Here is a 13,207-nt window from a genome sequence, read left to right on the forward strand (position 1 = left end):
AGCTAGTAAAAACTTACATTTATTCTTAAGTTCAATTAAAATCATAAATGATGTATAACCAAAGAGCAAACTCATTCATTCAGGAGATGAATCGTTCCTTAAGATATTTTTGAGCCATTATTTGGCAGTCATTCCACTATTGAGTCCTTTATTGATCTTTAAAAGATGTATTATAGTAGAGTATATAAAACATCAGCCAAATGAAATAGGTTTTACCTCATAATGTGGACAGGTCTACCTTTCATAAACTGCACTCTGATGATATTTCATAGTGTTATTTATGATGTGTATTTGTTATTGCTTACTTTGACAATAATAACCTTATAAACCTAAACTATTTCTTGTGACTATACACTGTACTTAAACCATGTCAAAGAAAAGAAGAATTCAGACCAATATCACAGTATACTGTATATCACTTGGTCTTTGTTTTTTTAAACTAGAAAATATGTTTAAATCACAGATGGTAAAGTACATTAAGACTCCAAGGTGTCATGATCAAAATGAAAAAGATATTTTAATGTGAACAAGACAAAATTTATATAGTTCTTTTAGCCTCTATAATATATGCTTAATGCAACTTGAAACATAATTATTAATTAATTACATTTATAGAATGTTTTTCTAACTTGCAGAACAGGTAGGGTATGTAACATTTTAATACAGTAAATAGAGTAATGTAAAACTTGACATCTGAGGTACAAGTCAAACACTACAGTAAAACCTTGTCTTATGTGAAGAATACATTGCAAGGGAGTGGCACTGTATACAGTGGAAAATTGTGCATAATAAAATGTCCCTAGACTAACCATTACATTGTCCCTAAAGTGCAATGAACTTGGTTTTGCTTATATCTTTGAAAATATACTGTATAGTATGGATAAACATCAATACATTTATGTATAGTGTACCTACTCAATGTATAGTAATGTTATTTTGTAGGTGACCCCGGCTCTGCTACAGCAGGGACAGACATTGCACCCTGTATAAGTCAACTAAGACAATTGTAGAACAGGCAGACATTTCAAAAATGTATAGCTAGCCAAGATCTACACAACTAACCATGTGGAGAATTCAGTATAGTAAAAGAACAGAAGCAGTACTGCATTACTGGATTACATACCAGCCCACTTTGTAAATTTGCCTGTTTAAGTATTCCTGGTATTTAACTCCACATGTTTTTGTATTGTCCCCTTGTTTTGTCTTTTGGTCTCATGTCTCTGTCTGCCCTTCATCCTTTATATTGATATTGTTTTCTATCCATGTATCTTTCCTATTCTATACTTCTCTGTTCTTCCTCTCAATTAAATGATGTAATTCTTGGATCTTTTTACTTCCATTTAAGTTTTTTGTTGACCTCTGCACCATGGTGGAGGAGTGGAGCTTTATTTGTTTTATTTTTAAATAAGCTTTAGGTTATTTGCCTTTCTTGTATTTATAAATCCTTTAAACAGAAAAGGGCACATTTAAATAGCAAACTGTTATATTAAAACCTTTACCCCCATCCCACTTTTTACAATACTTCCTCTTTGTAAAGTATAACATTGGCAACAATGACAAGCTAGAATTTTTCTAACAGCTGGGGATGACTTCTAGATAAAAATGCAAACAACATGTCAGACACAGAATAACAGAAAAATATGTGCATAGCCACTTACACTACTAAAAAAATAAGACTTTAGGACCTATTCTCCCATTATTAACTTGAACAAATACTTGCAAATTGCATTTTTAATTATATCTATTATATTTAAGACACCTTCTTTAACACAAGGATCAAGAGTCTTTTTTCCCATACCTCTTCATCATCAGGCTGAAGAATGTGATAAAGCCAAGGAATTTCTGCAAGTTTTCTCAGTTCAATTTCCACACTTTGTAATGCATTAGAGAGTAGCTCCTCATGAGGGGAGTCCAATTGCTTATCGAGGAAAGCAAAAGTAAATAAAACAAAAAATAGCAAATAAACATTAGTAGTGTATTGATTTCAAAAAGTAACAAAAAGAAATACTGAAAAAGTATCCTTCAGTTACATTTTAATGAAATATTAGCCCTGATAGTGTGATAATACGTCATCAATGTAGAAGGTAAACATTATTACTGAGGTCATGATTCTGTACCAATTTTGTAGGTTTTTTTTTTTTTTACATACATATTCAGCAACTATTTTATTAGACACATGTGACCATTAATGCAAATAGCCTTCTCCTCCAAAGTGCCAACATTGCAGCAACAATTCAAAATATATAGCATGCATTCATGGTCCAGAGGTTAAATTGTTATTAAACCAAATAATACAATGGGCAATATGTTGGATCTGTATGTTTTTAAATGTGTTGTGATTGCTGGTCTCAAACACGGTGGTCCTACTATTAAGAAAAGTGCCACCCACATGAGATTTTCAAGCTATAAAGTTCCTAGTGCTACAGAGAATGGCACAATAAGCTGCAGTCATGGGTACAAATACATCTTATTAATGACAGAATTTACAGTAGGGGAAAAAGACAAGATTAATTGAAACTAGAAAAATCCCTAATTTAGTATGATTTGGTCTTGCTTGATTGTTGGGGACGGATGCTTTAGACAACTTTGCTCTGGTAGCAGTGCCTTATTATCACTATTGTTCAGCTATTCTTGATTTCCTGCTTTCTAAATGACCTGGGGCCTCATGTATAACCCCTCATATAGTTGGAATGTGCGTACGCACAGAAAAATCCAGATGCAGGAATTTGTGCGTATGCAAACTTCCATGTTCTTCAGCTACATAAATCCCGATCAGAGTGAAGAGTAACACACGTGCACGTGCCTGCTGTCCCGCCCAACTCCTCCCAGAATTACGCCTCTTTGAATATGTAAATCAATATTAATAGCCCTTAAGCTCAGCGTTCTGTGAAAAGACAATGGCAAAACCATCAAGAAAAATAGAACAATTTCAGCGAATACCAAGTGGAGGCAAGGAAAAACGTACTATTTATTGATTTAAACAGTGGTATAATCAAAAAAATGAAGTTGATCGAGTGCATTGAAAAGCTCAAGTTCACAAAGTCGCACAGTGCCCGAAATAAAAAAGAAGTTACATATCAAAGTCGCTGTGAAAAGGTGAGTCGTTGCTACCGTCAAATGAAAGCTTATTAGGGTACAGAGAAAAAAAAAGGCACACAGTGGGGGAAAAAGCAAGAAATGTCAACTTTAATCTCGAAATTTCCACTTTAATCATGTAGTTTATTTTGTCATTAAAGTAGAACATTAAAAACTTTATCTTAAAAATGGATTAATTTACTAGTTTCTCAAATGACATCGTAACTAAAGCAGTACTTTAAATGCTTTGTTTTTTATTTGATCTTCTATGTGCTCTATGTGTGTGAATCACTACATGCTTCTTAAACCGGCTTTCTCTACCTCTGACAGGACACAGAATCCATTACATTCATGATATTACAGCTCTTTGAATAACTAAAATACTGATATGTATACGTGATATCATTTTCATGATGATAGGAGTTAAAGCATGTTATTAAACATGGGAACACGGTGGCGCAGTGATTGTACACGAATTTCGATAAAATAATTTATTGCAGCAGTACTGTCTCTTTCAAACCATACTAACCTCCAATTCCTGTCCTTCCTTTTCTTTCTCCAAATACCAAATCGCCACACAATCAGCTCTGTAATAGACGTTAAGCCTTCTGTAAGCTTATAATGCCGATTCTTCTATACTTTTAAGGAACACTGAAATATCTTTGTAGTACATGTTTAATTATTCTATCCTTCATGCCAGTCCCAAGCATACAGTGCGAGGCAGGAACAATCCGTGAATGGAGCGCCAGATCTTTGATATCGCAGCGACACCGTGTTCTTTAATTATTAACAATATAGATTATTTAAATAATGTAAAAGTTTCATCTGTATAATATAATACATATTTTGCTGCATTTCATCTTAAAAATGATATCGTCATCATATGTAAATACGCGCTTTATAAAGTGGCTCAGGTTGTGCAATATTATAACTATATCACAAGTTTACAGTGAGGTAATTGTACTTATAAGTACAAACAGTTCTACAAGGAGCACTTGGAGTGATTGATTGTGTTTAGAGCTCTTGGGATGAAACTGTTTCTGATCCGCGAGGTCCATACAGGAAAGGTTTTGAAGTGTTTGCCCTGTGAGAAGCAGTTCAAATAGGAAGCATGGCTGAGGCAGAGTGTGCTTGGTGCTGTATACCGATAATTCTCTTTCTAATCAGCTGCTCTGAGTGGTGCAGTGAGAGTAATATGGAAAAAGATGATCCAGGAACAGCTGAAAGAAGAAGTTTGACCATTCTGTGGACCATTATATTGCTACAGGTTAATTACAATCAGATGCATTAAACTAATAAACACTATGTGGTTAATTTCAGTGTATTTATAAAGCCGCGTCAGGAATGTGGATCTGAAAAAGAAAGATATATCATACAGGAACAGTAGCATTGCTTTGATGCTGGGTGCCACCAGTCTGCAAAACCGAGCGGAGAACTTGCGTACGACAGGGTATGAGCTACCGTGGAAATGTGCATGGCTTTACGCCAAGTTTAGGTTTTATGCATCGCAATTTGAATATGGAAACGTTCGTACGCAACATTTCTGTGCGTACACACCGTTTATACATGAGGCTCCAGGTGAGGTCTCCTTGGACACAGCACAAAATATGGCCCCCAGAAAAACAACCTCTTGTGGAGCTGTCAAAGATTAACAAGTGATAGGATACACCAATAAACAGACACAGGCCTTAATTTGGGCTCTGATTTACCGGGTGCTGCCGCTGCAGATTGAACCTGGATAGTGCACTCAGCAGCAAGGCAGTGACTAAACCATTAGCCCAGTCATCAGTAAGGCTAAAAGAGAGACCCACAACTGAGACTATCTGAAGTCATCCCATAAAATAAAATTTGGTGCTGATCTGTCAGCTTCATCTAAAACTCTAACACCATTACCAGCTGGTTACAAGATACCACCACAGTACTACCTGAAAGATGATAAAAACAATGCTTTCAAGCTGAAGAACTGAAAAATTTGATAAATAATCTGGAGTTAATATGAAAGAAATGAAGGAGTTCATGAAAAATACTAATCAGAAAAGAAAGAATGCTTTATGTAAATGTGCGAAAATTCTATATAAAAAAGCATGTAAAATACAGAGTAAAATAACTATGAATGGTACACTGAACAGTTGAAAGAGATAGGGACTGTGACAGAGAAACTTAACTGCCTTAGAAAATGAATAAATTACACAAGTGTTTCCTTTGTCAGTTACTTATATATGTTAGGTTCCACGTCTAATATATTATGATCTGGTTAATTAAGAAAAAAGACAAAAAAAAAACACTTCTAAATGACTTGATTGAGAACAGTAACAAACAAGTTTAAAGTTTCAATGGCCACTACTAAGATTTTAGCACACTTACCAAAGGAACTCTTCCAACTAGCAGTAATTCTGTTTCATTGTGCAAAGCTTTAACATTACTAGCAATTTCAATGGCAGTGTTCCGGGTCAGGCTCTAGAAAACACAAAAACCCACTCATTATCATTATTATTATAACTATACATTACTTGTTTATCCAGTATGCTGACATTCTCAGTCAGACTCAGTGGTACACATGACTGGTGACTGCATTATGGAGATATTTTTGGTATGCTACATAGGCTGGACCAATATCACAAGGTCAGTGTTATACTGTACACATATATACAGTAAATATATATGTATATACAGTAAATATATATGTATATACAGTATATATATACAGTATATATATATATATATATATATATATATATATATATATATAGGCCCTATTCATAGGAGTAACATAACAAAGGAGTGAAACCTCAAATATAAATTTTAAAGGAGTGACAACTATCCAAGTGATAGGTGAGGAAACAATAATATTTTTTGGCAAGTTGTGTGTGATAGGTGAGGCGACAACGATTTTTTTGGTGAGCGTACTTTCAGTTGTTTTTGATAGGTGAGGTGACAATGATTTTTTTGGTGAGCATACTTTTAGTTGTGTGTGGTAGGTGAGGCGACAACGATTTTTTTTGCGAGCGTACTTTTAGTTGTGTTTGGTAGGTGAGGCAGCAACGATTTTTTTGGCGAGCGTACTTTCAGTTGTGTGTGGTAGGCGACTCGTTATGTCACTCCAATAAAATGTCACTCCTTTAATACGGTATTTATGTCACTCCTTCGATACAGACCCATATACAGTGATCCCTTGCTATATCGCGCTGCGACCTTCGTGGCTTCACCCCATCGCGGATTTTATATGTAAGCATATCTAAATATATATCACAGATTTTTCGTTGGTTCACGGATTTCTGCGGACAGTGGGTCTTTTAATTTATGGTACATGCTTTCTCAGTTGGTTTGCCCAGTTGATTTCATACAAGGGACGCTATTGGCGGATGGCTGAGAAGCTACCCAATCAGAGCATGCATTACATATTAAATAAAACTCTTCAATGATATACAATATGCTTCCCATGTAGTGCTTCACATACTTAAAAGCCCGAACAGCACCTATTAATTTTTGATTGTTTGCTTTGTTCTCTTTCTCTCTCTGACATTCTCTGCTCCTGACAGAAAGGGTGTGAGCAGAGGGGCTGTTCGCACACTGGTGTAGAAGATACGGATGCTCCTCTGAAAAATGCTGAAAGACTACCTTCACATTGCTCCCTTTCTTGCGGCTGCTTTGTGGGTCAGTGCTTTGCATACTTAAAGCACCTATTGATTTAATTGTTTGCTTTTCTCTCTCTGTCTGTCTCTCTCTCTCTCTGACATTCTCTGCTCCTGACGCACACTCCTTTGAAGAGAAAGATATGTTTGCATTCTTTTAATTGTGAGATGGAACTGTCATCTCTGTCTTGTCATGGAGCACAGTTTAAACTTCTGAAAAAGAGACAAATGTTTGTTTGCAGTGTTTTAAAGTCCCTGTCTCTACAACCTCCTGTGTTTCTGTGCAAATATGTGACCCAAGCGTGACAATATAAAGGTATGGTTTTTCACCTTTCGCAGGGGGTTCTGGAACGCAACCCCCGCGATCGAGGAGGTATCACGGTATATATATGTACATACACACACACTAACTTCAGAAGTACTGGAACACACAACAATTGCACTTCAGTGCTAGAATTAAATGTGCTTCCACAGAAAGATATCCTTTACATATTGGTTTAAATAGACAATAAACAAAATTAATTAACATTTGGGACTACATGATTTTCTAAATGGTTTATATATACAGTATATACTTACTTCTGGAAATTTAGGATGAGTTTTGTTCAATGCATGTGAACATGCATTCACAGCATGTGCCAATTCTTGCTCCAGCAGGCTGTGGGATTTTGCTGCTTCACAAATCCTGAAACATCACATAAAACTAGATTACTAAATTACGTGGCAGCGCGAATACAACTGCAGAAATTTTATTTCGGCTACATTTTTTTCTTCTTACCTCAGTTAACAAAGAAAAAAAATTATAAAGTGACATATTCCTATTAATAATTATTTTCTCCTTGTGAAATGAAAATGCTGTATAAATGTAAAGAATAATTATTATTCTCGTCATCATCATCATCGGCAAACCTAACTGATTTTCAATAACTGTTATCAACTATTTTATTACATAACAAGCTTTTACCACAAGAGGGCAGCTAAGAGTTAAAAAATGACATGACATTCTCCATTCTCTTCTTGCTTAATTAATCCAATTCATGATAGATACAGGCAAAGCCAACCTTGTCAAAAAACAGCCTCCACTGCAGGGCCCACTTATGCACACACCAAACCTTATACTCACACTGCCTGAACAAAATAAATGTACTTTAATAAGAAACACGCATCCCTGTGCTTTGTGGAAAGACCCCTGAACCATATTCTCAGCAGAATGCTTTGACAAATGGCTTATAAGAACAATGGACAATGCTCATTCATTCTGTTGTTAAGAGTTGAATTATAACCACAAGTAAGCAGAGTTTCCCACAGAACTGAAGAATAAATGGATAACTAAATGAATGAGTTTAACAGTTCCACGTGATCTCTCAGAACGCAGTAGACAGAATTGAAAAGGAATATAAAACTGTCGAAGAAGTTGATTCTTACTGAATCTGTTAAAATCATACCAAAACAAAAAGTGTTACCATTTATATTCAAAGGGTAGACACTTAGAATAATACAAACCGGATTCCAAAAAAGTTGGGACACTAAACAAATTGTGAATAAAAACTGAATGCAATGATGTGGAGATGGCAAATGTCAATATTTTATTTGTAATAAGAACGTAGATGACAGATCAAACGTTTAATCCGAGTAAATGTATCATTTTAAAGGAAAAATATGTTGATTCAAAATTTCACGGTGTCAACAAATCCCAAAAAAGTTTGGACAAGTAGCAATAAGAGGCTGGAAAAAGTAAATTTGAGCATAACGAAGAGCTGGAAGACCAATAAACACTAATAAGGTCAATTGGCAACATGATTGGGTATAAAAAGAGCTTCTCAGAGTGGCAGTGTCTCTCAGAAGCCAAGATGGGTAGAGGATCACCAATTCCCACAATGTTGCGCAGAAAGATAGTGGAGCAATATCAGAAAGGTGTTACCCAGCGAAAAATTGCAAAGACTTTGCATCTATCATCATCAACTGTGCATAACATCATCCGAAGATTCAGAGAATCTGGAACAATCTCTGTGCGTAAGGGTCAAGGCCGTAAAACCATACTGGATGCCCGTGATCTCCGGGCCCTTAAACGATACTGCACCACAAACAGGAATGCTACTGTAAAGGAAATCACAGAATGGGCTCAGGAATACTTCCAGAAACCATTGTCAGTGAACACAATCCACCGTGCCATCCGCCATTGCCAGCTGAAACTCTACAGTGCAAAGAAGAAGCCATTTCTAAGCAAGATCCACAAGCTCAGGCGTTGTCACTGGGCCAGGGATCATTTAAAATGGAGTGTGGCAAAATGGAAGACTGTTCTGTGGTCAGACAGTCACGATTCAAGTTCTTTTGGAAATCTGGGACGCCATGTCATCCGGACCAAAGAGGACAAGGACAACCCAAGTTGTTATCAACGCTCAGTTCAGAAGCCTGCATCTCTGATGGTATGGGGTTGCATGAGTGTGTGTGGCATGGGCAGCTTGCATGTCTGGAAAGGCACCATCAATGCAGAAAAATATATTCAGGTTCTAGAACAACATATGCTCCCATCCAGACGTCATCTCTTTCAGGGAAGACCCTGCATTTTTCAACAAGATAATGCCAGACCACATTCTGCATCAATCACAACATCATGGCTGCGTAGGAGAAGGGTCCGGGTACTGAAATGGCCAGTCTGCAGTCCAGATCTTTCACCTATAGAGAACATTTGGCGCATCATAAAGAGGAAGGTGTGACAAAGAAGGCCCAAGACGATTGAACAGTTAGAGGCCTGTATTAGACAAGAATGGGAGAGCATTCCTATTTCTAAACTTGAGAAACTGGTCTCCTCGGTCCCCAGACGTCTGTTGAGTGTTGTAAGAAGAAGGGGAGATGCCACACAGTGGTGAAAATGGCCTTGTCCCAACTTTTTTGGGATTTGTTGACACCATGAAATTCTGAATCAACATATTTTTCCCTTAAAATGATACATTTTCTCAGTTTAAACTTTTGTTCCGTGATTTATGTTCTATTCTGAATAAAATATTAAAAGTTGGCACCTCCACATCATTGCATTCAGTTTTTATTCATGATTTGTATAGTGTCCCAACTTTTTTGGAATCAGGTTTGTAAGTTAGTTGCTCATAGTTTAATATACCGAAACATGAACAGTAAGAATTAAGGTAAAGATAATTTTAAAAAAAGGTTTTGAGATCAGAAATGTCACACTTGTACTTATGATTCAGTCAACTGTATGTCACATTAGTGCCTCCAAGCAAGCCAAGACCAGGCTACAAGTTTCACCTCGTAATGAGATCCTCTGCAGCACATGAGCACATCTGGATCTGAGTGACCTCCTCTTCTGTTGCTAAATCCACAGACTGCTGTGAGTATAGATGAGGACGAAGAGGTGGTGGGGCTTATCATATTTAAGCTTGTCCTCCCATGACTTCAGAGTATGTTCAAAAGCCTGCCATGATAGTAGTTTATATATTATGAACAATGAAGCAAGTAGATACACTCTATATTAAACTTTTTAATTGTCTTTGTTTTTTTATAGCTGCTACGTTAACAGTAGAAACATAATGTATTATTGAACAACTGGAACACTACAATGTTCAATACTTCAAATAACTATTCTACTTAAACACTCACCCTGTCCCTAGTTAACATTTGTGCTCGGTTTTTGTGAATAATTTTGATAACCCCAGGAGGCTGAATCCAGGCCTCTCCATCCACCTGAATTGGAACACCTTCATCTCCAAGTACAGTAATTTTTACTGAACGGCACTACAAAGAAGAAGAAAAGAGGATCTGATACAATGACATTTAAGATGGGGGTTAATAAAAACATTTAAATAGTATAAAATTTATAATATAGAAAAGGAGACATGTTCCAATATAAGATATATCCCCTTTTTTGCATGATTTATCATATGATATGAAATGATGATATGAAACTGTTAACACAAAAATAAACATTTGTCATAAATATATTTTTCCTGAAGTCAAAGTTACTGGAACAAAACCAATACCAGATAATTTGTTTGCATATGGTTAAGAATACAAAAATAATACCAGTACATAAATGCTGCCAAAACAATCTCTATTGTATTCTAGGAAATTTATTTCACTGATTTTTATTTTATACCAGTGAGCCTCAGTTTCAAAACCATATTTATTAGGCATTGTGTGCTGTGAAGTTATCAAAGAGAAGGAAAACAACAGTGTATAAACTAAGTACTGCTATTCATTCATTTGAAAATTCACAGTCTTAATCAAATCCTAATGTATGAAATCTAATCAAATCCTAATGTATATGGATATGAAAATGTACATGAAAAATGTTTTGCATGCTATAGAACAGCTAACAGATGCCACCCATCATAGCAAAAAATATAAACATAAATGTACTTATTTTTCTGGATCTCTTATGCTTTAAAATATAATGGTTCTTTCTTATCTGACATGACTGATCTTTTAATCCATTTCTTATCCCAGAGAGTCATTTTTCTTAGTGAATTCAACATCCATATTGACACTCCTACATTTAAACTAAGGAAATAATTCCTGACCTTACTGGACTGTTTTAACTTGGTGCAACATGTTAATTTTCCTACCCACGCTGGTGTTAAAGATTGGACCTGATCTATACCTAGGTTATCTGTCTGTAACACTTATAGCAGTGATCTAGGACTGTCTGATCATAAAGCAGGACTTTGCACTGTTTCATTACCTCTCCCTCCTCCTACCTGTAAACACCAAATTTTTTTCAGAAACCTTAAAAATATCTGTTCCTCTATCCATGCTAAATCCATTTCTGATCTTTTCCTGTCTTCCCTATTCCATCAACACTTGATAGTCTTGTTGACTACTATACCTCAACCCTTCATTCAGAACTAGATAAAACAGCTCCATTAAAACACAAGGAAGTTTATTTTAAGCATTCAGCTCCATGGTATAATTCAGAATTACACTTTATGAAAGCAGCTGGCCAGCGCCATGAGATAATGGTAATTGGTCATTGTGTGTATCCAGGCTTTCTTTGACAATCAAAGGACTTACAGGGATGTACTAACTGTAGCCATGAACACACTTTATGGCAGAATAATAGAAAGTGGCAATGATAACCCAAGTGTTTTTGTTTACTGTAGTTAATAAACTAATTCAACTGGCACCTGGCCCAATTACCTCTACTGAAGCCTGTGAAAAATTCCTACACTTTTTCCTCAATAAAATTAAAGATCTAAATAACTCAACTAACATAAATCCATCATTCATTTGTATCTTTCCCTGTCTTCTCACTTTACCCAGCTCCTTTACTTCATTTTTACCAGTCACATCTTCATTTGTTAAGCACCTGCTTTTTAAGATGAGGCTGCCTACCTGTGTAATGGACCCTTTCTCCACCACACTTCTTAAATCCTGCCTTCATGCCATAATCCCGACTGTTACAATAATAAATATATCCCTTGACACCAACTTTGTGCTTGCCACTTTTAAAATTGCTTCTGTAACCCCAGTATTAAAAAAGTGTGGTCTTGATACGGGCAATCTTAACAATTTTCAGCCTCTCCCTTACCCTTTCTGTCAAAAGTTCTTGAATGTGCTGCAGCCTCCCAACTCACCCATGACTTAACGTCTAATAATTTGATGGAACAATTCCAGTCTGCTTTCAGAGGGAAACACAGCTGCGAAACTACCCTACTTCTAGAAACCAATGATTTGCTTATGGCAACAGATTCTGGACAAACCAGTATATTAATTCTCTTAGACCTCAGTGCATCTTTTGACCTGTCAGACATGATATTCTACTGTCCAGAATGGAGAACATTCTTGTTATCTCTGGTACTGCCATCTAGTGGTTTATGTTCTATCTGACTGACAGGCAAGAGTTTATTAGTCTTGGTAAAAGGAGGGCCAGCTCAGAGCCAGAAACACAAGGAGTTCCTCAGGGCTCTTTCCTTGTTCCTCTGCTTTTCTGTATCTACTGTATATGCTTCCCCTTGACCATATTATTTGGAGTTTTGGACTGGGTTATTGTTTTTAAGCTGACTCCGCAGTTTGTACAGTTTACACCTAATCTGACTTTTCTGTGTCCCATTTTAAGTCTTATGTTAGTTATTCTTCTGCTCAATTGATTTATATTCTGATCTCACAGGTTTTAATTTACGCAATTCTGTCTCGATATTATGGTTTGTAAAGCCCCTTGCAATGCAGCCATAGTGAAAGGTGGCACATTAAGACTAGATAATTGATTGCTCTATTAATAGTGGTTGAAGAGGCTAAATAACTCACTAAGAAACTCAATTTTTTTTTTATTTTGTTTTTTTGATAGGTGACTATAAAAAACATCTGAAAAGATACTGTGACGTTTTGACCTACCTGCGCTATTCGATGATGCTGCAGTTTAATGACTCTTGAAACAGCCATCTGCATGCTTCCAAATACAGCAACAACCTCTAGGATCTTATCATCAAAAGATGGAGCACAAAATATCTATCACAGAAAAATATGAACTTATTTAACTCTGTTGTCAT

The 13,207-nt window shown here is 36.2% G+C and overlaps 1 protein-coding gene across 1 annotated transcript in view; it reads right to left on the reverse strand.

The window, feature by feature from the left end:
• Nucleotides 1–13,207, reverse strand: part of dgkh (diacylglycerol kinase, eta) — a 422,493-nt gene that overhangs the window by 29,177 nt on the left and 380,109 nt on the right. The window contains 7 exon segments of the mRNA XM_039745288.1: nt 1,799–1,918; nt 5,440–5,532; nt 7,287–7,392; nt 9,972–10,089; nt 10,092–10,137; nt 10,323–10,457; nt 13,053–13,166. Of these exon segments, the coding sequence (XP_039601222.1) occupies nt 1,799–1,918; nt 5,440–5,532; nt 7,287–7,392; nt 9,972–10,089; nt 10,092–10,137; nt 10,323–10,457; nt 13,053–13,166 (732 nt within the window).

Source organism: Polypterus senegalus, chromosome 2, assembly GCF_016835505.1.
Source record: "Polypterus senegalus isolate Bchr_013 chromosome 2, ASM1683550v1, whole genome shotgun sequence".
Classification (NCBI taxonomy): Eukaryota; Metazoa; Chordata; class Cladistia; order Polypteriformes; family Polypteridae; genus Polypterus; species Polypterus senegalus.